Genomic DNA, 27,112 nt, shown 5'->3' on the forward strand with positions numbered 1-27,112 from the left:
GGGGCACGTCAGGAATGTTTTGGACTCAGACCCGCCCCCACCCCCCAACTCAGTAGTAGATTCCCAGGCCACACCAGGACGTATATGACAGCTCCTGTAAGGAAACCTGGAGCCCACCCAGCATACCCCACCTGGACCCCCTTCCTGGAGACCCTCACAGGTTAACACGGGGGTTCCCTGGAACACAGTTTGGAGAGCTACTTGAAGCTGAGTGAAAATACACAGACGTGGGGAACCACATAGAGGGTCCTGGGATGTGTCTCAGAAGTACAGGCTTCAGGAAGGAGGGGGTGCTCTCAGAGCTTCTGCCCCCTCCCACCCACTCTGGTCCCATTCTGGGGCCCTAGCAAGACCACACCTGTTAGATCCCCAGTACAGGGCTGTGACTCTGCTCTTCCACCCACAGGGCCCAGTGGACCTGGAGCCTTCTCCGCAGAAGGTTTCAAGACCTCCAGGACCCTTAGGTTATAGGGCTAATTCAGGCTTGGAGGAGTGGAGACGGTTCCTAGGTCTTAAACCCAGACCACCCAGTCCTTCCTTACTATGCTTCTGCACTGCGATTTCAGCCACAGGCAGGGCTAATCACAAAGTGTTCCTTTATTTTCCTCTGCAATTGTCCCTTGCGCGTGACCCTCGTTCAAGGCCCTTGGCTTCCGCAGCTTGATTCTGCACTCCAAGTCCATTCACCTCCCATCCAGTAGCATCCAACCCCGCTGCTACTGCTGCCAACCTGGCCTTGGGGGCAAGGAGGACAAGGAAAGGACAAGACCCCTTTTAGGCCAGAACTGCCTTCAGATCAGCCACGCTCCATGGGACTGTACCTCCGCCCTGGAGGCTGGAGAGGTCAGTGGCTGCAGACTGGCTCAAGGAGCCCCTGGCCCTGCCCACCTAGCCAGGGGTGCAGCCTTGCCAGAGAAGCAGAGAAGCGTCTGTGGCTGGGTGGGTGATATTGAAAGATTCCTTTCAGCAGGGTGGAAGCCAGGAGCTGAGGTGTGATGGAATGTGGACAGTGAGGCAGTGACAGCACCACAAGGCAGGAGTCATCTCCAGGCACATCCTTGGCCTGGAGCCCATAGGGACAAGCTCCTGGTGGTGCCTCACTTTACCGTCCTCTCTAAGCCGCAGACCTCGAATGGAATCAGTGCTCAAGAGTCTAATTGGGCCCCCTCTGAGGATGCCTGTGGGAATATCAGCTTTTACCACACCACACTGCACTTTACAATGTGGGAGGGCCTGCCCCACGCACCACCTCACCTGTGCTGCGGTTCTCAAACTTCACCCTACAGCCATTCTGTTGTAGGTGATCTCAGGGGCAGTTTGAGAAACAGTGGCTCAGGGTCTCACAACAGCCCTCTGAGATAGGTTGGTTGCTATTGTCCCCATTTTTTCTCATCAAGAAACTGAGGCTCAGGTGAGCTAAGGAATGTGCCCAGGGCCACTGTTTATAAGTAGCAGCCTCAAGCCTTGCTCATGGTTACTGCCCTGACAGGGATCTCGGAAGGAGTGAGCAGGAGAATGGGATGAGGCAGGACCCTCCGCCCCAGCCCTGCTTTCTCTGCCCAGACACCTCCTGCCTTGCAGACCCAACCCCACCCCAGATGGTTTCCTTTCCAATCACCCAGCTGCTAGTTCTCCAGGTTCCTGGTCTCACTCCAGATTCCTCCTGTTAGAGAAGCATCCCAGAGACATTCATTCCTGGCAAGGACACAGGCCTGTGGACCTGAAGGCCAGGTGGGCAGAGCCACATAAGATCTGGTGCCCCAACCTCCATTTAAAAAATTATACTTTACAACTGCATTGGTATAAAGATGAATATATTAATATCATATATTAAAACATTTTCTTTGACATAAAGGTTTCTTTCTTCTGCCTTTAAAGTAAAATATTTTGGCCAGGTATGATGGTTCACACCTATAATCCCAGCACTTGGGGACGCTGAGGCAGGAGGATCACTTGAGCTCAAGAGTTCAAGACCAGCCTGGGCAACATAGTGAAACCCTGTCTCTACAAATTTTTTTTAATCAGCTGGGTGTGGTGGTGCTTGCCTGTGTTCCCAGACACTAGGAAGGCTGAAGCAGGAGGGGAGGGTCACTTGAGCCCAGGAATTTGAGGTTGCAGTGAGCTGTGATCATGCCACTGCACTCCAGTGTGGGCACCAGAGAAGGAGCTTGTCTCTAAAAAGAGAGAAAAAGAATATTTTCATGAGCCTCTGTGCTGGCAGAAAAATGGCCCTTCAGAGATGTTCATGTCCTATACCTGTGCCTGTGTTAGATTACATGGCAGACCCAGCATAGTGGCTCATGCCTGTAATCCCAGCACTTTGGGAGGCCAAGGCAGGCAGATCATTTGAGGTCAGGAGTTTGAGACCAGCCTGACCAACATGGTGAAACCCCGTCTCTACTAAAAATACAAAAAAAATTAGCCAGGCATGGTGGTGTGTGCCTGTAGTCCCAGCTACTCGGGAGGCTGAGGCAGGAGAATCACTTGAACCAGGGAGGCAGAGGTTGCAGTGAATCGAGGTCATGCCACTGCAGTACAGCCTGGGTGACAGGGTGAGACTCCGTGTCAAAAAAAAAAAAAAAATTATGGGGCAAAGGGGAGTTAAGGTTGCTAATCAACTGATTAGCAACTGAGAGATGATCCTGGATTATCTGGGTGGGCCCAATGGCATCAGGAGGGTCTTTAGAAGTAGCAGAAGGAAGCAGAGGACGGAACCAGAGGTGGCAGTGTGAGAAAGGCTCAACTGGCCATTGCTGGCTTTGAGGCTGGAGGAAGGGGCCACGAGCCAAGGTATGCGGGGAGCCCTTAGGAGCTGGAAAAGGCAGGGGAACAGTTTCTCCCCTAGAATCCGCAGAAAGGAACGCATTCTGGCGATCCCTGGATCTTCGCCCACTGAGACTAAGTGGACTTCTGACCTCCAGAACGGAAAGATAACAAAAGCCTCAACGTTTGTGGAAACAAATAACTCATAATGAGCCCGGGACTGTGCCTCCTTCCCCGACGGATGAGCCTGCGTGGGCAGTCTGGGTTTGCATCCCTGCTCTGTCACGTACCAGCTGCTGACGGCACAAGTTGCTTAATTTCTGGGCGCTGTGACCTAGGGATTGCTTTCTCCATCCAGCCTTCCACCCAAAGCTGCAGAAGAGAAGCAAGAGGCTGCTGACTGGGGCGGCTCCGGAGCCCAGGTGGAGCCGCAGTTCGCCTACCACTAAAGGGCCGCAGTCACGGTCCGCGTAGCCGCCAGGGGGCAGCAGAGGTCCGGCCCGCGAGCCTGGAGGCCCGACTGCGCCTGCGCGGCGCCCGCGGCGGCCAGGGACGGGAAGTGGGCGGGGCCGACCGGCAGCAGCTTGCGGGACGCGGAGCCGCGAGGAGACAGCTGAGGCCCGCGGAGACCTGGGGTGAGGAGGCCGGGGGGGGACGGGATTAAAGGGCTGACGGGGCTGGGACGAGGGTTAGGCGAGCGCCCAAGGTGCACAGGGGTGAAATGGGACCGAGGAACCGGAGGGGTGGAATCAGAGGGCTGGGGAGGTAAGGAGGCCGAGACGAGACTCACATGGGTGCACCCAAAGGGTGCGGGGGTGCAATGCGGGGGGCCGAGGAGCAAGAGGGGCCGCTGCGGACCTGAGGAACCCAAGGCTGGGAGTTGGGGGGCTGGGGAGCCAAGGGGACAGAACTGGGGGGCCGGCGGGGGTGTGGCCGAGCTGAGGGCCTCGTAGGAACCGAGGGCTATGAGGCAGCATGGGGTGCTGAGGGGGACGCGCCCCATTTTCCGAGATTTGGCCTCTCCCTACCCCCCAGGAGCCTCTGGGCCGGCACGTTGCCCCATATCCCCCCAGTCCCTGCACCTTCAGGGGCCCAGTCTGCCTGATGGCCCCCGGCTCCGCGGCCTCCTAAGCGTCTGTGAAGCGAGCGTCAGCTGCACAAGTGCTCGGGCTGCAGCTGCTTCAGCCACAGGTCTGTGAGCCAGAGCCTCAGGCGCAGTGGCCGGGCACACTGCCCCTGAGTTCGGTCAGGCAAGCCCCTGAACCGGTCTGTGCAACAGGAAGAACTGGCTCCGGCTGCAGGGATTTCAGCATAGGGCTTGACACACAGTGAGGCCCACTGCAAGGTGGCGGGGTCCTTCGAAGCCTTCCACCCTGCGGGACAGAGTCACACATGTCGTGGTGGCATTCCCCGGGACAAGTTCCCTGGGCCCAGCTGAGCTCTCACCACGGGGGATAGAAAGTGGGGCCGGCCAGCACTCTGAGGCCATCTCCAGTCTCTTCTGTTGTCAAATTTCACTCTTTTCCTCCTGCATGCGAGGTGGAAGTGCCAAAGGCACCGGGCATCCGGAGACCTTGATTGAGTTCGCTTTGCCCTTTCCACCTGTGGGAGACCTTAAATGGGTGCTTGCCCTCCTAGAACCTATTTCTTCATCTGCAGTGTAGCCTGACAGTATGTACTTCTCAGCGTAGTTGTGAGAGGTAAACAAAACGAATGCATTTCTGAAAGCTATGAACCTCTACACGAGTTCATTTGTGGAATTCCTCTAAGATACCGCCTGAAGGCCGGGCGCGGTGGCTCATACCTGTAATCCCAGCACTTTGGGAGGCCGAGGCAGGCATATCACCTGAGGCCAAGAGTTACAGATCAGCATGGCAAAACCCCATCTCTACTAAAAATACAAAAATTAGCCGCGCGTGGTGGCAGGTGCCTGTAATCCTAGCTACTCAGGAGGCTGAGGCAGGAGAATTGCTTGAACCTGGGAGGCAAAGGTTGCAGTGAGCTGAGATCCCACTATTGCACTCTAGCCTGGGCAACAAGAGCGAAACTCCCTCTCAAAAAAAAAAAAAGAAGGATACCACCTGAAGCCAACCAAACTTTAAGACCTGGCGCTGCTGCCCACTGCACCCTTCAGAGTGGTGTAGCTTCCTCAGCCCACGCTACCCGCCAGTCACTCTTCCCTCTGCCATCACTTACCACCTGCTGTACACAAAGGGCCATTGTGGGCTCCCTGACTGCAGGGAGCTTACAGTCTATCAGGAAAGTCAGGCCTGTAGAAAGAAGTGGTGGTTGCACAGCAGTGTGACTGTGCTTAATGCCATGGAACTGTACACTTAGAAATGATTAAAAGGATACATAGTATGTATATTTTACAACAATAAAAAAATTTATATATGTAGGAAAAAAATCTAGGATTTACATCTAACTATTATCAGTAGTTATGAATAAAGAAATAAGAATCTCCTTTGGTAGAAAAAAAAAGGTTGGCCAGGCGTGGTGTCTCATACCTGTAATCACAGCACTTTGGGAGGCTGAGGCGGGCAGATCACCTGAGGTCAGGAGTTCGAGACCAGCCTGGCCAACATGGCGAAACCCCATCTCTACTAAAAATACAAGAAAATTAGCCAGGCGTAGTTGTGGGTGCCTGTAATCCCAGCTACTAGGGAGGCTTAGGCAGGAGTATCACTTGAACCTGAGAGGCGGAGGTTGCAGTGAGCCGAGATTGCGCCACTGCACTCCAGCCTGGGTGATGGAGCAAGACTCTGTCTCAAAAAACAACAACAACAAAATAGTTAACATGAATGATGCTTTTGTTACACTATAGTGATGCAGTTTCCTTTTCTAAGGATTGCTGGTTTTTTTCCATTACCCTGGTTCTGCAGTTAAGCAAGACTCAAGTATTTTTTCTATGTCCCCTAAAAAACTGCGGTTGTTAAACCCTGCATTTGTTAAGCTTAGGAGTCGAAACTAATGCACTAGAGGAAAATAAATATTTTAATTTAAAAAGAAAACTTTTTACAAGTCAGATGTGGGCAAAAGTGCCATAGAGACATGAAAGAGAGCATGCTGGATCCAAAGATGAGGAGATTTCAGCAAAGCCTGGAAGGATCCGACAGATCTCGGGAGGCAAAATGGAAGGAGGATACCACAAAACAAGGAGGGGAGGGGCTGCCCTAGGGTTGGGGGTACACAGAAATGGAAGGAGCCATGAGAGAGCCAAAGCCCAGAGTTGGTGGCCATGAGGGACAGGTCAGGGATAGAAGGAGTAAGAATGACTTCCCAGGTGTCATCACAGGGCCCACAGTTAGGTTCCCCAGCATGAACCCCACCCTGGGACTCTGGGCAAGTTCCTTAGCTCTTCTGCTACAGCCTGCCGTGTGAAGTGGGGATAACCACAAGAGGATGTTGGGAGGCTAAAAGCCATCCCAGGAAGAGTGCTCAGAGCAGAGGCAGATGGCAGCTGGCAGCACCGTCGGCCACACCCCTGCAGCTACCCCCAATGACTTCGCTTTGCCATTTCCCACCTGTGTGGGACCTTAAAGGTTCTAGGAGGGTGAGCACCCATTTGGTGTGCAGAGGGGCCCTGATCCAGGAGACCCAGCTACCAGTCGCATTTGGTCAGACTGGTCCAGGCAAGCGGCGCTGGGCTGCAGGAGTCCAATGTCCCTCCCATGCCCACCCCAGGCTCTTGGTGATTTGCACAGGCTCATGCACACGTCCCTCTTATTTGGAGTTTTTCACTGGTGTGCCCTGCTCAGGAAAGCCCAGCACCAGGCTCCATCACCTCTGGTGCTCTCCCAGCCCTGCCTCCTCCCTGCGGCTTGCCACTGGCCTCCATGCCATTCCTGATGCTGTCTCCTCCAGTTGATCCCTCAAAGAACCACAGCACTGTCCCCTGCCCCTCCAGGCACTCCCAGGGCTGCCTCTGGTTTCCCTTGGGTGAGGAATTTTTCCTTCCTGCCGGGTGCGCCATGGTGTACGTCAGATTCAGGAGCTTATTGCGAAAAGGAAGGAAATGATTCCTGTCCCTTTCGACTTCTGGGTTCCAGGGAGGGAAAGTTGTGTCCTGGTTTCTCTCCTCACCTCTTGCCTTAGGTTGGTGATGCAGAAACAAGGGTGCTTGGTCCCCAGCAAGTAAGATGGCCCTGGGCACCCTGCCTTTCTAACAAGAGCAGGCAGTTGGCACAGGTCCTGAGAGTAAGCCAGCCTGTCCCCTGTACAGATGCAGACAGAGCTTCACACACAGACATCATCACAACCCCCAGACCTCACTTAGTACACATGGCACAGACACCATTGAGGTGGCCACAGTGAATCAGGGTCTGCAGTGCAGACAGGAGGTGCCACCCTTCCTGAGGGAACAGGCCAATTGTGGGGAGGGGCTCCCAGCACAGGAAAGAGTACCCCAAGGTCAGGAGGCAAGAAGGAGGCACTTGCATCCCAAACGTCACCAGCAAGTGGGGTGGAAGTGAAGGGTCTTGAATTCTGCCCTTGACAGTGGGGCTTTACACTGTGGGCAGGGGTTTCTCCAGGGGGGGCCCTCTGTGTGCTCTAGGGGGGAGCATGCTATCCTCTCACTTGGATCCTAATCATAAATTCACATCAGCACATTTTGTGGTGAGATGGTAGAGCCTCCAGATCACTTGGAATTGCAAGTGAGTGGGCGGAGGCTCCAGGCACTGGCAGTTGCTGGGGGCAGCTCTGCATTGTTCACATTCTCCCAGAAGCTCCAGGGGGCCAGGGCAGTCCCAGGCAGAAGAGGGGCCCTTGGCTGCTTTCACTGCTTGAGGGCAGCCAAGCTTGCTGGGAAATTCACGCCATCTTCAAATGCCTTACAGCTCTGCTGGGGCATGGCTGGCAGGCCGTGCCGCCTCCTCATTGACCTACTAGGGCTCCCAGCCTCTGCTCATTTCTCCAGCTCACAGTCTTCCCTTTGTGGTTTGAATGTCAGTGTCCCTCCTGCTCTCAGGGTGATTTTTCCTTATTTGTTTTATGTTCTTTTTTTTTTTTCTTTTTTGGTAGAGATGGGGGGTGGGGGGTGGCGGTCTCACTGCCCAGGCTGGTCTTGAACTCCCGGCCTCAAGCACTCCTCCTGCCTCACCCTCCCAAAGCGCTGAGATATACACCTGAGCCACAGCACCTCGCCAGTTGTTTTATGTTCTTTATGCTTTTACCTGCTTGCCTTCTGTAGCCTGGGCTGCATTAAATTTACTCCTACTTGTGAGTAAATGTGAACCATAGCAATGAATTTAGTCTATCCCCAGAACCTTCAGTAGCAAGCACCCCTATTCCTACATTATTTGTACGTGTCTACTTAAAATAAATTACCTTTCGATTTTGCCTCTAAAAGAAGAGAAGGGTTTTGTGTTTTGTTAATTTACCACCCTTCACCCCTTGCATTCCAAATCCCTCATTGATCAGACATTTAACTTGGTGCTGGGACCTTTCCCTCTGCCCACCCCCATTCTCTTTTGTGTTTTTTATCTGTAGACTTCCAGAAGGCTTGTTCCAAGTTAGCAATTCCTGATAAGGACAGCCCTTTTGTGGGCTGTGAGCTCCCTGCATCTCTTACTTCCCATTCTCTTCATCCTGCACCTCAGGCCCCTGCCGCAGCCGCCCTTTTAGCAAAGTTTGTAGGCAGAGTCTGTGGCTATTCTAAGACTGATGATTCTAGAAGATTCTCCTTGCCTCCTTCATTCAGTTTTCAGAACCTGGAAGTCCTCAGGAAGGTGATGGGCTGTGAAACTGTTCCCCAAATTCTCCACCCTAGAACTTGGGGTGTTCCTCAGAGTCTCATGTCCGTTTGTCACCATAGAAGAACGCAGTTTTTCTCCCCGGCTTAGTAACTGTGTCGGATTTCTTTTTTATTTTTTTCTGGATCCAGTCTCATCCGCTACTGCGGAGGACTCACTGGAGAAAGTTTCCCAGCCTGAGTGGTAGACAAAGCCCAAGGTGGAGTCCCCGCTGTGGGAGGGTCTGGAGGGGTCAGGCACCTGAGAGGAAGGGGGCAGGAGAGGAAAGGGTCCATGCTGAGTGGGTGCTGGCAGGGAGGCCCAGGTGTGGGGCCTGGAGGTGAATCCCCGGGGCGATGCAAAGAACAAGGAAGGGGGGCGCTGGAGAGCTGCTTGGGTATAGGCGAGGCAGGCAGGCTGGGGAGGCGACTGTGGAGATTCTGAGTTAGGAGAGAAGAGGAGCCAGAGCCACCCTGGGAGGAGGCTGTGAGGCACCATGTGCCTCTTTCCAGTGAGAGGAGCAGGTGAGGGAGTGAAGGCACAGGCTTCGCGATCCCTCTTTGGCCCTGTCTTCCTTCCTGACACCTCAGGCGAGGGAGTAACCCTCTCCAAACCTTGGGATTCTCATCTGTGAAATGGGGGCTTGTCCTGGCTCCTGGGGTGTTAGAGGCAACTCACAGGACTGGTCAGCTCTGGGCATTCCTAAGGACTTAGGGAGGAAGAGCCCACATGCCCCACAGTGGGGTCAGCGCCTGGAACTGTCCACAGTGCCCCTCTTGCAGCCAGGGCTTAGCAGGCCTGAGCTGTTCTAGACTCACAATTCCCTCCTCCTATTAGAGAGCACTGAATAGGCCCGATGGTGTCCCAGAGCACCTCCTGTCTGTCCCAGATTAACCCTCTGCTTCTCTCCTGGCCACCCCTTGGGTGGCCCCAGCAGCCTCTGAGGATCCCGTCCTGCTCCCACTCTGGCCTGTCTCCAAAACAGCCCTGGGCCAGCCTCCTGCATCTTGGCCCTTCTCTTTCCTCCTCTGAACGCCGCTAGAGCCCCAGCAGGTGTTCCTCCTGCCATCTGGTCACCACGTCCAGGCTCACAGATCTGGTGGCTTCACTCCCTCACCTCAGAGCCCTCCTGGCTGCTCGGGACCCATGATCAGGTTGAACCCCCTCACCTGCCTCAGTGCCTGGCCTCAGCATCCCTGTCCTGCTCGTCTCTGGCCACGCTGGCCATCCTCTGCCAGGAACAGTCTTCCTCCTCTGTCACTTCTTCTTGACAACGTCCACCCAGCTGCTGTTCCTGGCACCATCTCCTGAGACCGGATCTCTGGATGCCCACAAGTCCCCACCTGGACTCAGGACAGTGGCCAGGGTTGTCCCTCCACTTACTAGTGGCCCTGAACCATGAGGCCATGCACCTGCCACATGGTGCTTGCAGGCGGGCACCTGCATTGCTGGTGCCGTGGCCCCCTGATTCTGCTGACTCTGACATTTCTCCCCAGGGTGAAGCCTGGAGACCCTCTTGTCCTGGCCCAGCTGCAGGCCCCCGGGATGCTCTGGGCATGTCCTCTGGAGCCCCACAGAAGAGCAGCCAAATGGCCAGTGGAGCTGAGGAGACCCCGGGCTTCCTGGACACGCTGCTGCAAGACTTCCCAGCCCCGCTGAACCCAGAGGACCCTCTGCCATGGAAGGCCCCGGGGACGGTGCTCAGCCAGGAGGAGGTGGAGGGCGAGCTGGCTGAGCTGGCCATGGGCTTTCTGGGCAGCAGGTAGGCCTGTGCACCCCCAAAGGGGACGGGGAGTAAGGGCACGGCACCAGGGCCGACCAGGGATGTGGCTGCTGCTAACCCACACGTCCAGCCCCACATGGGGATCTGCAGCCCCAGATCCCTATGCAGTACCGTGTGGAACTCCCATGGCTGCTGTGGCAAAGTACCACACACTGGGCACTCAACGCAGCCGAAGCTCATTCTTTCACAGGGCCGGAGGCCAGAGTCCAAGATCAAGGTGGTGGCTGCGCCATGCTGTCTCAAAGGCCGCAGGGAAGAGTCTGCTCCAGGCCTTTCTGTTAGTGCCTGGCCTTGACTTCCTGGAGGTCCTTGGCTTGTAGACTCATTCCTCCTAGGTGGCCTTGTTGCACGCGGCATCTCCCCATGTGTGTGTCTGTGCCTTCACACCTCCCCATCCTGCCTGCTGTGTGTCTGTGGCTCCTCCTCTCGTAAGGACATGGGCATTTTGGACCAGGGGCTGCCCTCCTACAGTGTGACCTCATCTTTATTTATTTTTATTTTCGTGGAGAACAGGGTCTCGCTATGTTGCCCAGGCTGGTCTCGAATTTCTGGGCTCCATGGATCCTCACGTTTTTGCCTCCCTAAATGCCAGGGTTACAGGCATGAGCCACTCCAGCCAATGTGACCTCATATGAACATAACTAATTACATTTGCAAAGACTTTAACTCCAAATAAGATCATATTCTGAGCCACAGGGGGCTGGGGCTTCAACATACCTTTTAGGGAACACAATGTAATGCATAGCAGCTGATGAGCAGTACGTCCTGTTTCCGATCCGTGTGATGGACGAGGAGGCAGAGGTGGGTAGATGAAGAGGCTGATGTGAGGCCTTACAGTCAAGGAGGGGCGGGGCCACATGGCACCCCGGCCACCACGATCTGAGAGGTAGCTGGCACCGTCCCCCTTCCACAGGTGAGGAAGCTGAGGCACAGAGAGGTAGCACAACTAGCTTAGCAGATTTCAGGGAAGATAGAGAGTTGGGTGTCCACCAGCAGACAGTGCGTAGCTGTCTCCTAGGCTGACCTCAGAGGTCCCTTCCTTGGAAGACCCTTGCCCTCCCCTTCATTTATTCATTCATTCGGGAAGTATTTGTCCCATGAAAGATGGTGAAGGACAAGGTCTCTTCTCGAACCCTCTCTGCTCAGATAGGGTCTTGGAGTCAGGCTGTCTGTGTGGCACAGGGGACAGCTCATGGAGGTGAGCGGGCTGGTGGGCCACGTGCTGTTTCTGTGAACCTAGTCCCTTGCTGAGGGGATGTGCCCATGGTCCCCAGTCCCAGCATCACCCAAATCCAGCATCACCTAAATCACCTGAAATATTACCTGAAGCCATGACAGGCCCTCAGCCATAGCTCCCTCTGACAGAGCCTCCATCCTCAGTGGCTGCCTCAGTATCCCCCAACTGTGCACTTCCTTTGCCCCTTGCAGCAAATCAACTCTGTTCCTGACACCCACCAAGGACCTATTTCCTTGACTCCAGGCCCCAGCAGAGTCAGTGACTTGTGCTCTCCCTGTGCGGCATGGGCACAAATGTTGCTAAGTGTCAGCCACATGCAAGGGCCATACCACCCAGCATCCCCCACAGCTGCCTAGAGCTCAGGAGGAAATGTCCAGTGACCACGCTCCATGAGGTCATGGCATGTGCAAAGGGTGTTATTGGCTTGTTTTGAGGAAATATTTTAGAGATGTGGCACAAAGTGAATCAGCCCCCAGTGGTGGAGCAGAGTGGGCCCAGCAGGGGTGCTGCGCACGGGAGGTGAGGGAAGGCCTCACTTTCTGCCTTCTTGAGAGGAGCAGGTGGCACTCTGCAGGGAGCAGGGGAGTCCAGACCAGGGAGTTCTGCAGCCACTGGGTCTTCGTGGAGGTGGCATGGGGCCATCGCTGCCTTGAGGCGAAAAGCCAGGCCCAGGACAGAAGAGTTGGTGCACTTTGGCCCAAGCCTGAGGTGACCGGGCAAAGCCAAGCGCTGCCAGCCCCAAGCTGGGGATCAGATGGAAAAGCCATCCCGGGAAACGACAGAGCCCAAGGGTTTGCTGGGTCTGCATGGGGCACAGGTGCCGAAGACGGACAGGCCACAGCACCAGGGTGACGACATCAGCCTTCAGTTCCTGGGCAGGGGGAGAAGGGCGCAGAGCAGGGCCCCAGGGAAGGATCCAAGGTGGGAGGGCCTGGAGGGCTGAGAAGTGAGTAGACAGTGCAGGTGACCTGCCAGGAGGGCCCCAAACCAAAGTTGGGGTCAGTGCTGGGGGCGCAGGGGAGGGCAATGGGTTTTGGTTTTGATGCGGGAGCAGCCAGACTTGTTGAGCGGCTGCTGTGTGGACCACGTAGTGATGGGTGCGAGCAGGAGGGGCGCAGAGCTCCCGAGCCTCCTCAGCCCCCAGGAACCCACCTTACATGGTGGACTAAAATGGAGTATTTGAAGGTGTTGTATGTTTCGGCCATCTTATTGGATTTATTTTTTAAGTTAGTTTTGTTCTTTTCTAGCATCATCTTTCACACGCAGGTGTGGAGGTGCATAGGTGTAGTCAGCACTTGGGGTCTGAGTCTCATACGTTGTCTACACTGAGCCTGGCTGTCCACACACACACGCACTCACGTGCTCATACACAGTCACCAGTTCCACCTCCGAGCTCTGCTTCCCGTGTCCCAGCCTGAGGAGGGGCTCTTGGGCATGAAGGGCTTTGAGCATCTTGGTCCCTGAGCTCTTTCACAGACCGTAAAAGGCATCCCTCTGGAGGCCATCCAGGAGTCAGAACATCTGGTCCACAGGGGGCTATTTACGCCTTGTCTCCCCTCTTGTTTGTAGCCTCCTGTCACATATTTGAGTCCCTGAGCAGTGCATACCATACACTAATGATTTGAGTGTGGTTTTCATCTCTGCCACTAGACTATAAACCCCTTATAACAGCCCCTGCCCCAAGGTCGGTGAGACGTGTTTCTCAGGCGCCTGGGCCTTGCACACACCTTGGCTTGTCCCTGGAGCATCTTCTTGCCTTATGTAGGAGCCTGCTCTGCAGGGACCAGAATCAGGGTGGATCTGCATGGTGCAGTGACTCAGGGCTGAGGGCCTCTAGGGTGTGTCCCAGGCCAGACCCTGGGATGAGGCAGGAGCTGTGTCCAGGAAGGGGACGATGGTGGCCCTTGGCCAGGCATTGTCTGGGTCCCCGCAGCCAGAAACTGCCTCGCTGCCCCAGCAGCAGTGGGGGGTGGGCAGGAAGCTGAGGCCTGGCCTCACTGGGACCAAGGGAAACAGGCGTCCCTCCTCCCTGCTCTGCAAAAGGAAAACCCAGCAGTTGGCAGGAAACCCCCAAATGGCAGAGGAACTAATTTCTCATGTCTTGGCTGCCTGTTTTTCAAAGGCAGTTCCAGAGGCTTCTACCATGAGTCACGCTTTCATTTAAAAAGATCAGGAATCCGCTGAGCGTGGTGGCTCACGCCTGGAATCCCAGCTACTCGGGAGGCTGAGGCAGGAGAATCACTTGAACCCAAGAGGTGGAGGTTGTGGTGAGCTGAGATCACGCCATTGCACTCCAGTCTGGGCAACTAGAGCGAAACTCCATCTCAGAAAAAAAAAAAAAAAAAAATCAGGAATCCATCCCGGTAGATTCCTCAGACCATCAGTAGATACCTTGGGTGCCCAGCCCTCATGGAACAAGACCTGTCAGCCTGTGCTATTGGAAGGTCCTCGCCTTCCAGTTAAAGCCGGGAGTGTCGGCCCAGTGCAGAATCACCTCGCCACCCCAGGCATTCTCCCCTGACCCCCACTCTCAGGGACAGGCACACAGGGGTGAATGTGTGTCACCCAGCTTCCAGGGCCCCTGCTGGGTGAGAAGGCAGATTCCAGGGGTCAAAATGCATGTTAGAGGCCATAGGGCCACTGAGGGAGCAACCCCTTCTGCCCAGAAGAGCCAGGGATGGCTCAGAATTTTAGACACTCCTCCCCACTGCCTTCCTTCTCAGCCACAGGTGGCTTCAGTGTTTCTTTCCCTGATCTGTCCCGTGGCTCTCTTCTGCCTTGCCTACCTGCTAAAGACGCTAACCCTCCTGTTGGTTTGCTTTCAGCCTGCTGCGACCTCCCTTTCTACCCACTATGCCTCCTTGACTGCTCAGCTCTGTTCCGTGACGTTGAAAGCAGTGACCCAGTCTCACTTCTTAAAACATTTCCTTGGCCGGGCGCGGTGGCTCACGCTTGTAATCCCAGCACTTTGGGAGGCCGAGGCGGGCGGATCACGAGGTCAGGAGATCGAGACCACAGTGAAACCCCGTCTCCACTAAAAAAATACAAAAAATTAGCCGGGCGTGGTGGCGGGCGCCTGTAGTCCCAGCTACTCGGAGAGGCTGAGGCAGGAGAATGGCGTGAACCCGGGAGGCGGAGCTTGCAGTGAGCCGAGATTGCGCCACTGCACTCCAGCCTGGGCGACAGAGCAAGACTCCGTCTCAAAAAAAAAAAAAAAAAAAAAAAAAAAAACATTTCCTTCGTGGCACCCAGAAGGCCACCCCTGGGGTCATCCCCACTTTGCTAGCCATGCTCTGGCCCTGTGGGACTCAGCCCCCTATCCTCATTCATTCTGCAGCTCCATCTCCTGCCCAGACCATGTTCTTGCAGGCCCTCAGGCCTCTTGGCCTCCGTGGAACACAAGTCGCTGTGGAAACAGAGCCCACTGCCCATCCCCTGCCTGACCCTGTTCCATCCCCATCAGGGTAATTAACTGTACCATGAGCCTTCTAGTTGCTCAGAACAGAAACTTCGACACTGTCCCTGCTCCTCCATTTATACTGCCCGACTGTCTGCTCCTGTTTGTCACCATGGCCCTGCCCAGCCCAGGTCTTGGACTCTCCTCTAGACAGTCATCCCCTCCTTGCCAGCCCACCCTCCACACCAGGGTCAGAGAGGCCTCAAAGCCCCATCTGATCATGCCATGTCCCTCTTCAAGCAGACCAAAGGCGGCCAGGTGCGGTGGCTCACGCCATTATCCCAGGGCTTTGGGAGGCTGAGATGGGAGGATCACTTGAGGGCAGGAGTTCAAGACCAGCCTGGACAACATAGTGAAACCCCACCTCTACAAAAAATTTACAAAATAGCTGGACATGGTGATGTCTGTAGCCCTAACTACTGCCTGTAGCCCTAACTACGCTGGAGTCTGAGGTGAGAGGATCTCTTGAGCCCAGGGGTTTGAGGCTGCAGCGAGCCATGATTGCACAGCTGCACTCCAGCCTGGGAGACAGATCAAGACCCTGTCTCTAAAAATAAAACACAGACCAATGGCCGTGCTTCCCTGTTAGCATAAAGCTTGGCCTGCCCTGTTCCCACAGCCCCTCACCCCGGCAGCCCCTATGGCCCCATCTGCCCAGGAACCTCATGGACCACACACAGCCACTTCCTCTGCTGAGCGTGCCCGTGGGTCCCACACCCGAGGATCAGCTTCCTGGAGCTGCTGTACAAATGACCACAGACCCAGTAGCTTAAACAACAGAAGTGTGCCTCATGGTGCTGGAGGCTGTCATCTGAGATCAGGATGTTGACAGAACTGGTTCCTTCTGGTGGTTTGTGGGCAACCCTTGGCATTCCCTGGCTTGTAGGCTCATCCCCCAGGTCTCTGCCTCATGTTCCCATGGCATTCTCCCCGCGTGTGTGTCTGTGTCCAAATTCCTCCCCCAACCTTTTTTTTTTTTTTTTTTTTTTTTTTGAGACGGCTTCTCGCTCTGTCGCCCAGTCTGGAGTGCAGTGGCACAATCTTGGCTCACTGAAACCTCCACCTCCTGGGTTCAAGCAATTCTTCTGCCTCAGCTTCCTAAGTAGCTGGAACTACAGGCATGTGCCACCACACCCGGCTAATTTTTGTATTTTTAGTAGAGATGAGGTTTTACCATGTTGGCCAGGCTGGTCTCAAACTCCTGGCCTCATGATCTACCCACCTTAGCCTCCCAAAGTACTGGGATTACAGATGTGAGCCACCGGCCCAAATTTCCCCTTTTTTATAGAGACATCAGTCACTGGAGTAGGGGCGGGCCTGCTCCAGCATGACGTCATCTTAACTAATTCCACCTGTAATGACCCTGCTTCCAAATGAGCTCCATTCTGAGGTACTGGGGGTTAGGGCCTCAGTGTATGAATTTGGGGGGGACACAATTCAACCCAGAACACTCCCCACCCCCCGCGGTCCCCAGCTGGCATGGGTGATTCCTCTGCCCTCCTGTGGCCAGGAGCGGTCATCAGCATGGATGTCAGGCAGTTTACTTGCCTATCAACAGCCCCCTCCCCACTAGCCCCAGGCCCAGGTATGGTCCAGCTCCCCACCAGATGGTTGCGCGTCTGCCTCTGCTGTCGTGTGACCTTCCTGTCCCAGCTCCCTGAGGACAGGGGCCGCCCTGCTGGCCATGACCCCTCAGCATGTGGGCTGACGGTCGGGGAAGGGGTGCTAGGTGTGGTCTCCTGCTGGGGGCTGCCCCTCACTTCCCCCTCCTCATCCCTAGGAAGGCCCCGCCACCACTTGCCGCTGCTCTGGCCCATGAAGCAGTTTCACAGCTACTACAGACAGACCTTTCCGAATTCAGGAAGTTGCCCAGTGAGGAGGAAGAGGAGGAGGAGGAGGATGACGACGAGGAGGAAAAGGCCCCTGTGACCTGTGAGTTCTGTTTCTTCTGAGGTGGCCCCAGGGCTGCTTAGCAGGTAACAAAGGGTGAGGACATCGTGGGAAGCCCACTGATTGGGGTCCCTAAGGGTGCTGGGGCCCTCGCTCACAACGGCAGCAGAATCAAGGAGCAGAGAAGGCTTGGGGCCCCAGCGAGGTGGAGGGTGGCGGTCACAGCCCTCCACAGGTCACATGGTTCCCAGTCAGCCCACGAGGCAGGGGTGGGTGGTGCAGATACCCTCCTGTGTCCTGTCTGACTAAAGTTCCAGAACAGCCCAGGAAATTAAAGATGCTTATCCCGTTTCACAGAGGATCTCACAGGTGATCGATCTCTGGTCATGCAGCCAGGTTCAGGTGCCCTCAGTGTTGTAACTCAGTTAACATGCGCCCAGGCAGGCGAAGTCAGGGTCGGCCAGGTGGCATACCAGCAGGTCTCGGGGCAGCAGCATGGTCCCCTCAACGCTTGGGCCCCCTGCCTCAGCTCCCCCAAGTCAGGATTCTGTTGGGTGGAGACGCTCTATGGTGTCCGTGAGCCCCATGGTTAGATGCTGGTGGAAGCTTGTCTGTCAGCCTGCTCCTGGGACAGCCATAAGCATAGTTTGGCCAGGGGAACCCATAAATGGAGAGGGCTGCAGAGCCATTGCACAGAGGATATAATCATTAAAAAGCAGGGCTTTTATTTCATGTGACTTTCTTTCATTCTCCTAGTAATTTCATTTTATTATGTTTCGCCAAAGTGTTGGTTGATGTTGGAGCAGAAATACAGGGAGTAAGAATCGCAGGCTGCAGCAGGGGTGCCACAAGGGGGTAGCAACGTCCCACCCAGCTGAAAACTTGTCCCTGGACAGGCCAGCAGGCAGCAGAGTCGCAGTGGATTTTCCCTTCCTTGCCATTTCCTGTCTGCCATTTCCTTTCCCTTCCTTTGCCATTTCCTTTCCTTTCCCTGTTGTTCTAAATTCGGCATTACTAGTGCATGCGTGCATCCGGGGAAAAGGAACAAGGTGGGAGAAGAGAGAGAAAGCGAATACCCGAGGCCGCCAAGCATCAGTCGGTGCCCGCGCTCTGCTCCTCGCTCTCGTCCCCTGCCCTCCGCCCTGGCTCCCTGCCCGCATTCCCTGGGAGCGCAGTCTTGCCTTAGCCTGGGAGACAGCTGTCCACAGTGACAGGCGGCCATTGTTCTCCGCCGAGCCAGCAGGCTTCCGGCTGGCCGGTGGCAGCTGCTGCTTCTCCGCTCTGCGGCCCACCAAGGGGGCGCCGCCACCGCCCAGCCCCGCCCCGCCCCGCCTGATGGGTCTCTGTCCGTCCACGCGGGAGACAGCGCCACCTGCCGGTGAGAAGGAGCGTTGCCGCGCCGGCACCAGCCCAGTCCTACGCCCGGGGCTCCTGCAGGCCTGGGAAGGAGGGAGGGCGCAGCCAGAAGGAAGTCTCGCCTGCCCCTGCTTCTCTGTCAGAGCGCCTCGCATGCAGTCCTGCCTAGCGGCCTTGATCATGCTCTCCCTGTCACAGAAGTAGAATGTAGTCAAGTTTTTGGACTCCAAGCCATTCTTACAAAATTGCATCAGAGTGGGGATCGTATTGTAAGAATTGCCACTGAAGGGCAGCGAGTGGCTGAAACCTCTGTGTGGCTGCCAGTCAGCCCCTCCCCGGTGACTGGATCAGAGAAGAATCCAGAAGCGATTCCCGAGGTTGCAGGGCTGCAGCCCTTGGCATGGGGAGTCCGTGGGCCGGGCAGCACTGCCTCAGCCGCTGGCCTTTGCCTGAGCAGAGTCTAGGCTAAGCGGCTGTTGGAAATACAGTAGCACCCGGGGCGAGACCGTGAGCCGCAGCGGCAGCCGGGGTCTCCCCCAGCCCGAGCTCAGGCCTGGTAAGCACCAGGAGCCCAGTTTCCAGAGGGTGAGGAGGAGCCCATGGCATTTAGGGGCAGTTTTCTGGGCACAATGGCCCTCAGACGAGAAGAAGAGGAGGCAGCGCTGCAAGGACTGGCAGGACGAGGGGGGTTTCCTGCGGTTTGCAGGGGATCCACTGGCCAAACTTGTGTGGAGCTGCCTTCCCTGAGCTGGGCCTGCCCGAATGAGTTCTCAGGACCCTCCTGCACCCACAGCGTTGCCAGTCCCCAGTTCTTGCCAAATGCTTGAATAGGCCCCTGTGTTGGCTATGGCAGCAGCAGCTGGCTCTGGGTGCCCCCACCCCTGCCTTGACGCATGGATTCCCAAGGACCTGTCTTTCTGTGACCTCCTGCGTGCATAAGCCCTGATGTTCATGGTTCTTCCTCGGTGGCCCCCTCTGGCCTCAGCCCTTCTCCTTTTCTTCCACAGCCTCTGCCTTTAGGCAGGAGCTCTTTCCTTCTCTCAGTTCCCCATGTTCTTTGGGTGTGGCCTGTGACACTCAACTCCTGCCCTCGGCTGACTGGCCCTGATTCACCATGCTTGCCACATGCACCTGGGCTGGCAGGAGTTCCAGGAGAGTTTGTGCATTGAAGTGACATGAATCCCTGAAGCCAGAGCCCCCATGGTTTCCTTTGGGCCTGTTACTGGTTGATCTTTTCTTGAGAAGCCAAGCTTAGGTAGGATTTGGGTATTTTTCCTTTTCAAATGAGTATTGTGGCTTATATTATTTGTTGCTACCTAACAAATTGCCCCAAATGTAGTCACTTAAAACAACAGACATTTATTCTCCCAGTTTCTGTGGGTCTGGAATCTGGGAGCAGCTTAGCTGGTTCTGGTCCGGGGTCTCTCACCAGGTTGTGGTCACATGGTTGCTGGCTGAGCTGGAGGGCCTGCTTCCAAGGTGGTTCCGACACACGGCCATTGGCAAGAGGCCCTGGTCCCGTCCCATGTGGACTCTCCATGGCGCTGCTTGAGCGTCCTCACAGCTCAGATTGAGCGATGAGAGGGAGGGAGGAAGAGAGTGAGAACACACAAGGTGGGAGGCGCAGGGCCTCTTTGTTTCGTAGCGCCTGAAGCACACGCAGTCACTGCCACTCTCTTCATCAGAAGCAGCCAAGTCCCACACTCAGCGGCGGGAAGTGAGCTCCACCTCGCGAAAGGGAAAGTCAAAGAATTTGTGGACATGCTTTAAAGCCACTGTCACACGAGACTAACACTTGTAATGAAAAATTGGGGAAGTATTAAGAAAGTGGCCGGGCGCGGTGGCTCACGCTTGTAATCCCAGCATTTTGGGAGGCCGAGGCGGGCGGATCACGAGGTCAGAAGATCGAGACCACGGTGAAACCCCGTCTCTACTAAAAATACAAAAAAAATTAGCCGGGCGTGGTGGCGGGCGCCTGTAGTCCCAGCTACTCGGAGAGGCTGAGGCAGGAGAATGGCGTGAACCCGGGAGGCGGAGCTTGCAGTGAGCCGAGACTGCGCCACTGCACTCCAGCCTGGGTGACAGAGCGAGACTCCGTCTCAAAAAAAAAAAAAAAAAAAAAAAAGAAAGTGTACTTCAGGAAAAAGCTGTCCATGGAACTGCCACGTGCAGGCACACTCTGACACCTTGGTTGTGTGCTGTTCCTGCCTTTTTCTTCTGGCCCTGGTGGTTTTTCATGGACTTGTAGTTAAACTGCATATGTAATTTTCCTCCTTTTTTCACTTAGTATCATGACATAAGCATTTTACATGCTTATAAACTCTATAAAAATCCATTTTTTAGTTTTCTGTTTTAAGAGACCAGGTCTCCCTCTGTCACCCAGACTGGAATTCAGTGGTGTAATCAGAGATTACTGTAACCTCGACCTCCTTGGCTCAAGGGATCCTCCTGCCCCAGCCTCTCAAATAGCTGGGATTACATATACCACCACACGCAGCTAATTTTTTTTGGTTTAGTGTTGTTTGTTTGAGACAGAGTCTCGCTCTGTTGTCCAGGCTGGAGTGTAGCGGCGCAATCTTGGCTCACTGCAACCTCTGCCTCCTGGATTCAAGCACTTTTCCTGCCTCAGCCTCCCGAGTAGCTGGGACTACATGTGCATGCCAACACGCCCAGCTAATTTTTGTATTTTTAGTAGAGACGGGGTTTCACTTTGTTGGTCAGGGTGGTCTCAAACTCTGGACCTCAAGTGAGCTGCCTGCCTTTACCTCCCAAAGTGCTGGGACTACAGGCATGAGCCATCACGCCTAGCCTGTTTGTTTTTAAGAGACAAGGTCTCTTTATGTTATCCAGGCTGGTCCTGAACTCCTGACCTCAAGCAGTCCTCCCACCTCAGCCTCTCAAAGTGCTGGGATTACAGGCATGAGCCACTATGCCTGGGCTAGTTTTTTTTAATTAAGCTTTTTGTTTTGAGATAATCCTAGCTGCACATGCAGTTGTAATAAATAATACAAAGAGTTCCCTGTACACTTTACCCAGTTTCCTCCAATGGTAACATTTTGCAAAACTATAATAAAATGTCACCACCAGGATCCTAACATGGTCAAAATACAGAGCAGTTCCATCACCAGGATCCCTCCTGTCACCCTTTTAAGGCCACCCTTACACCCCCACCCCTAAGGACCCCATCCCTAACCACTGGCAACTACTAATCTTCTCAGCTTCTACCATTTTATCATTTCAAGAACACATATAAATGGAAGCATATGATGTGTAACTTTAGGGGACTGGTTTAATTCTCTGGAGATTAGCCCAGGTTGTTTGATGCGTCAGAAGTTCATTCTTTGCCATTGTTGAGTGGTATTCAAAGGTATGGGTCGACCACGGTTTGTTTAACCATTTCCATATTGAAGGACATCTAGGCTGACTCCAGATTTTGGCTGTTCCAGATAAAGCTGCTATGAACATTTGTGTTCAAGCTTTTATGTGAACAGTCTTCATTGTTCTGGGATAAGTCTGCAGGAGTGCCACGGTGGGGTCGTATGGGGGTTGCATGTTTGGTTATGAAAATCATATTTAGTGGCAGCTTAATTCTTCATCAAGAGACTAGATCTTTTTTTTTTTTTTTTTTTTTTTTTTTGAGACAGAGTCTTGCTCTGTCGCCCAGGCTGGAGCACAATGGCACGATCTCGGCTCACTGCAACCTCCGCCTTCCAGGTTCAAGCGATTTTCCTGCCTCAGCCTCCCGAGTAGCTGGGATTACAGGCGCCCGCCACCATGCCCGGCTAATTTGTGTATTTTTAGTAGAGACGGGGTTTCACCATGTTGGCTAGGCTGGTCTCGAACTCCTGACCTCAGGTGATCTGCCCACCTCGGCCTCCCAAAGTGCTGGAATTACAGGCGTAAGCCACTGTGCCCAGCCAAGACTAGATCATAATTTAAGTATCATTCCTTTGTCATTGGATATATAGTATTTCTATATATCCAATTATAAGTGATTCTGTACTTTGTCTTTAAAATTATTTTTGTGTTTCTGACGATTTCTTTAGGGTGGGTTCCCGTGAGTAGAGTTGCTCCATGGTAGGATGGGAGACTTCAAGGGGCAAGTTGCCAAACTAGACATTTCAAATTCTGGTAACAGGCTGCCATGTGTGCGTTATTGAGTTGATGTGCTCACAATGCCCTGGGAGGTGATGGGGGCTTTGCAGGCCCATGTGGGAGCTGTCAGAGAGCCAGCGAGGCCTCAGCTGGCTTGGTTGGCACTTCCCTGACAATCCTTCCATTGTGCCCATCAGTGCTGGATGCCCAAAGCCTGGCACGGAGTTTCTTTAACCGCCTTTGGGAAGTCGCCGGCCAGTGGCAGAAGCAGGTGCCATTGGCTGCCCGGGCCTCACAGCGGCAGTGGCTAGTCTCCATCCACGCCATCCGGAACACTCGCCGCAAGATGGAGGACCGGCATGTGTCCCTCCCTTCCTTCAACCAGCTCTTCGGCTTGTCTGTGAGTGCTCCCGTCCAGACCCTGGGGACAGCTTCGGAGGACCGGGGCGAGGGTGGGGGCCCCCCAGGTACCGAGAAGAGCTGCCCGCCAAGGCTGAGACAGGAGAGACACCCGTCAGCCCCTGTGCTTGCCCAGCAAGAGACTAAGAAGGGCAACAGTGTGAGTCTGTTAGGGAGGCCTGGATGCCACGTTCCCCTGACTCCAGCACCAGGAGCCACCTGGGGCAGCCCCTCATTTTATGCTTGTAGCAACTCGTAACAGATGGTGAAACCGAGGCTCCTGTGAGCTGTCCTTTTACAAACCTCCCAGCTTATAGGCACATAATCCGGGCGATGGCCATACTGATTCTCCCAGACTCTACCCCATCAGTGCCTGGCGCTACACCCCCCCTGGGAGCACACTGGGTCCCGCGGGTCTGTGACTCCCACCGCATCCTCACCAGGACCCCGTGGACCGCGCCTACTTTGCTGTGTTTGATGGTCACGGAGGCGTGGATGCTGCGAGGTACGCCGCTGTCCACGTGCACACCACCGCTGCCCGCCAGCCAGAGCTAACCACAGACCCTGCGGGAGCCCTCAGAGAAGCCTTCCGGCGCACCGACCAGATGTTTCTCAGGAAAGCCAAGCGAGAGGTGAGGACTGGCAGCTGGGCCTCAGGTGCAGTTTGGAGGCCAGTGGGAGTCCCGGCCTCTGCAGCGGGAAAAACGCCAAAGGGGCTGGTGGTGCCAGAAGGTCCTCACTAAACACTGCCAGTGGTCCTGCCATTTCTTCTAAAGGGGCTTGGTTCTCACTTGAATGGAAGCAACACAAAGCCTGCCCCGACCCAGTATGGTGGGCCTCTCAGCCACACAGACCTGCCTGGCGCAGAGGGTCTGCTGGCCTCGGGGAAGGCAGCTGTGGTCAAGCGTTCCTGGGATTTTGTTTTAATGAGATATGGCAAGGTGACAGACACAGACCAGGGCCTTAACAAAGAGTCTCCTACTCACAGTTCCTGAGAGGAGGGGCCACGCTTCACAGGGCCATGCATGGGAAGCACTGGGGTAGTGGGGGCGCAGAGAGAAGAGAGGGAAGCTGGGCCAGAGCCTTCTCTGCATCCTCCTCAGGTGTCTGCTGTCTCAAGGAATCAGCTGGCCTGGGAAGGGGCAGCCCCTCCAGGACCAGCAAGGCCCCAAGATGTCAAAGCATCATAAAGGGGGAAATATGTAAAACCTGATTAATCTACTGCCTGCCTCCCCTTCCTCCTCTAGGCAGGGTCTCAGCAGGCTACCGATGTCCTCTGGGAACACTCGTTCCTCGGGAGGTATAGCCACGTGTAGGGATGAGGCATTTGTTTCTGAAAGAAGAAAGAATGCAAATGCGTCAGGCCCCTCCTCTGTGAACTTAGCCACTCTGAACCTCACCAGCAGAATTTCACTAGGTCCTCCTTGTAGCCCTGTGAGGTGAATACTAATATTGTACCCATTTTAGACATTGGGAAACTGAGGCTCAGATTGCTTAAAAGACCTGCCCCAGTGAGAAGCCACCAGGGGAAAGGTGCACTTTCGTCACACGCTCTGAGCACAGACCTTCATGGAAATTAGCAGAGCCGGGCTTTGCATCTCAATAGAAAACCGTGCAATTTCTGCAGCTGCAAGGACCCCAGTGAAATGCAGGCAAGTCTCCACTCCTGACCCCTCACCTCAGCCCCAGGAAGTGACAAAGGCCTCTGAGCTCAAGGCTGCCTCCCAGAGTAGAAAAGGGATTCTCTGAAGCAGGCATAACCACTTTATTGAGGCTGGGCACAGTGGCTCACGCCTGCAATCCCAGCACTTTGGGAGGCAGAGGCCGGTGGATCACTTCAGGTTAGGAATTCGAGACCAGCCTGGCCAACATGGTGAAACCTCGTCTCTACTAAAAATACAAAAATTGGCCAGATGTGGTGGCTCACGCCTGTAATCCCAGCACTTTGGGAGGCTGAGTTGAGCAGATCACTTGAGGTCAGGAGTTTGAGACCAGCCTGGCCAACATGGTGAAACCCTGCCTCTACTAAAAATTAAAAAAAAAAAAAAAAAAAAAAATTAGCCTGGTGTGGTGGCACGCGCCTGTAGTCCCAGCTACTTGGGAGGCTGAGGCATGAGAATCACTTGAGCCCAGGAGATGGAGGTTGCAGTGAGCTGAGACTGTGCCACTGCACTCCAGCCTGGGTGACAGAGCAAGATTTTGCCTCTAAATAAAGCAATAAATAGCCAGGCGCAGTGACTCATGCCTGTAATCCTAGCACTTCGGGAGGCCAAGGCAGGCAGATTGCCTGAGCTCAGGAGTTCAAGACCAGCCTGGGAAAGAAACATGGCAAAACCCCGTCTCTACTAAAAACACAAAAAATTAGCCGGGCGTGGTGCTGTACGCCTGTAATCTCAGCTACTTGGGAGGCTGAGGCAGGAGAATCGCTTGAACCCAGGAGGCGGAGGTTGCAGTGAGCCGAGATTGTGCCATTGCACTCCAGCCTGGGTGACAGAGCAAGACTCTGTCTCAAAATAAATAAATAAATAAACATCTTTATTGAGATACAATTGACACGTAGTAAGTGGTACATATTTGAAGTCCACAATTTGGCAAGTTTTGGCTTATACGCATATACACCTGTGGATTCCTCATCCCCGGAAGCTTCATCCTGCCCCGTGTCATCCTCTGCCCTTCCCTACCTCCTCTCAACTCTCATGGGCCCTCTCTCCCTGCAGCGGCTGCAGAGCGGCACCACAGGTGTGTGTGCGCTCATTGCAGGAGCGACCCTGCACGTCGCCTGGCTCGGGGACTCCCAGGTCATTTTGGTACAGCAGGGACAGGTGGTGAAGCTGATGGAGCCACACAGACCAGAACGGCAGGTAAGGGGATCCCTGCACCCAGGCCCAGGATATTCCCGGCCTCCATCATGCTGGGCCCACAGGGGAACCCCACCCAGCCTGGGCACTTCAGGAAGTATTAATCCTGGCACCTTTCAAGAGGGGGGGCTCCCCGCCTGATTTGAGTGGCCAGAGGATCCCACGTGAGCCCTTCCTGAGAGCTCTGTGGGTCACAGCTATACGGAGCCCAGAGCTCCAGGGTAGAGCAGAGCCCTCTGCACTGACAGGCATCCCAGTGCAGTCAGCACGGCCCAGTGCAGACCAGAGCCCATCATACACACGGACAAGGAGGCCACAGGCTGTGGGTGAGGAGGGCCTCAAGGAGGTGATGCTGCCCCAGGGCTGGAGGGAACCTGGCTTGGGGCTATACTGAGTAGAGGCTGCCTGGGACCCTGGCACTCAGGTCATCACCTGGACATGAGGATGACAGTCCCACTCAGACCTCTTCTCACAAGACTGTCTCATCCGTGTGTCTCCTGAGGTTGGATTGCAAGCATTTAGATATCATGGAATGACTGTTTATCCCTCAAACCCCACTTTTCCCACGTGCTGTTCTCCACCAGCTATGTTTGATTAACCATGCACATGGTGGATAATTCTACATCAGCACATACGAGCACCCATCCTTTCTTGGGGCTGCGGACATTGTATTCATTATGCAGTTCCTTGTGGGTGAGCATGAAGATCTTTTCAGTCTTTTGGTGCTAAAAATAATGCATCTGTACCTACTTTGTGCAGCATTAATTGCTCAGAGTCAAGTGTACCTATATCTGTAGGACACATCCCCAGAAGTGGGATGGCTAGGTTAGAACTGATGCACATACAGTCTGAGTAGATTTGCCAAGCTGCCCACCTCAGGCCATGCCAGGCTGGGCTGGCACTACATGCCCAAGAAGGTCCATTTCCCCACAGTCCCACCAGCCTGCAGGATTCTTCCTGTCAGGTAAGAAGGCTGTCTTGGGGCAATTGTTAAGTTTGCTTTTCTGTTACAGAGTGAGTTTGAGCATCTTTTCAAAAGCTGAAGATCATTTACACAGCCTTTCCTGCAAAGACTTTTTTTCCTTTGCCTGTTTTTCTTATCAGTTTATAGGTTCCTTGTATATGTGAAGGAGGTTGGTTCCTTGTCTGACGATTTGCAAATATTTTTCCATGCATCTTTTTTTTTTTGTTTATAGGCTTTTGCCACATGGAAGTTTTGTGTTTTTCTGTAGTTGAGTGGTCTTTCTTTTTGTGGCTTCTGGGTTTGGAAAGCACAGTAGAGACCACCAGGACTTGATGATTGTAACAGTCAGGGGCAGCTGCATTCCTTGGCCTTTCACTGCGGCTTATGGTCTGGGATGGGCCTCCTGTATGTCCTCTCCCCATTGTACAGAGGAGAAAACTGAGGCTCAGTCACTTGCCCAGAGCACACCGCCGAAGTCACAGATAATTTCTGCCACTCCCCTGACTCCATCACCGTGGGGGAATTTGGCACCTGCTCCCTAGTGGGCTCTCCTCCCCAGGATATTCAGTCAGATGAAA

General features: G+C 54.5%; 1 protein-coding gene across 2 annotated transcripts in view; it reads left to right on the forward strand.

Annotated features, from left to right (window-relative positions):
* The first annotated feature begins 3,312 nt into the window (after positions 1-3,312).
* PPM1F (protein phosphatase, Mg2+/Mn2+ dependent 1F) overlaps positions 3,313-27,112 on the forward strand; it is a 33,692-nt gene continuing 9,892 nt past the window's right edge. Inside the window, exons 1-6 of one of the 2 annotated variants that reach the window (XM_055252342.2) lie at positions 3,313-3,398; positions 9,992-10,257; positions 16,753-16,904; positions 22,511-22,713; positions 23,156-23,344; positions 25,430-25,573. In XM_055252342.2, the coding sequence (XP_055108317.1) occupies positions 10,052-10,257; positions 16,753-16,904; positions 22,511-22,713; positions 23,156-23,344; positions 25,430-25,573 (894 nt within the window). In that variant the 5' untranslated portion in view covers positions 3,313-3,398; positions 9,992-10,051. Of the gene's footprint in view, positions 3,399-9,991; positions 10,258-16,752; positions 16,949-22,510; positions 22,714-23,155; positions 23,345-25,429; positions 25,574-27,112 lie in introns of those variants that run through there. The other variant, XM_063623587.1, reaches the window with a different exon arrangement.

Source organism: Symphalangus syndactylus, chromosome 18 (assembly GCF_028878055.3).
Source record: "Symphalangus syndactylus isolate Jambi chromosome 18, NHGRI_mSymSyn1-v2.1_pri, whole genome shotgun sequence".
Lineage (NCBI taxonomy): Eukaryota > Metazoa > Chordata > Mammalia > Primates > Hylobatidae > Symphalangus > Symphalangus syndactylus.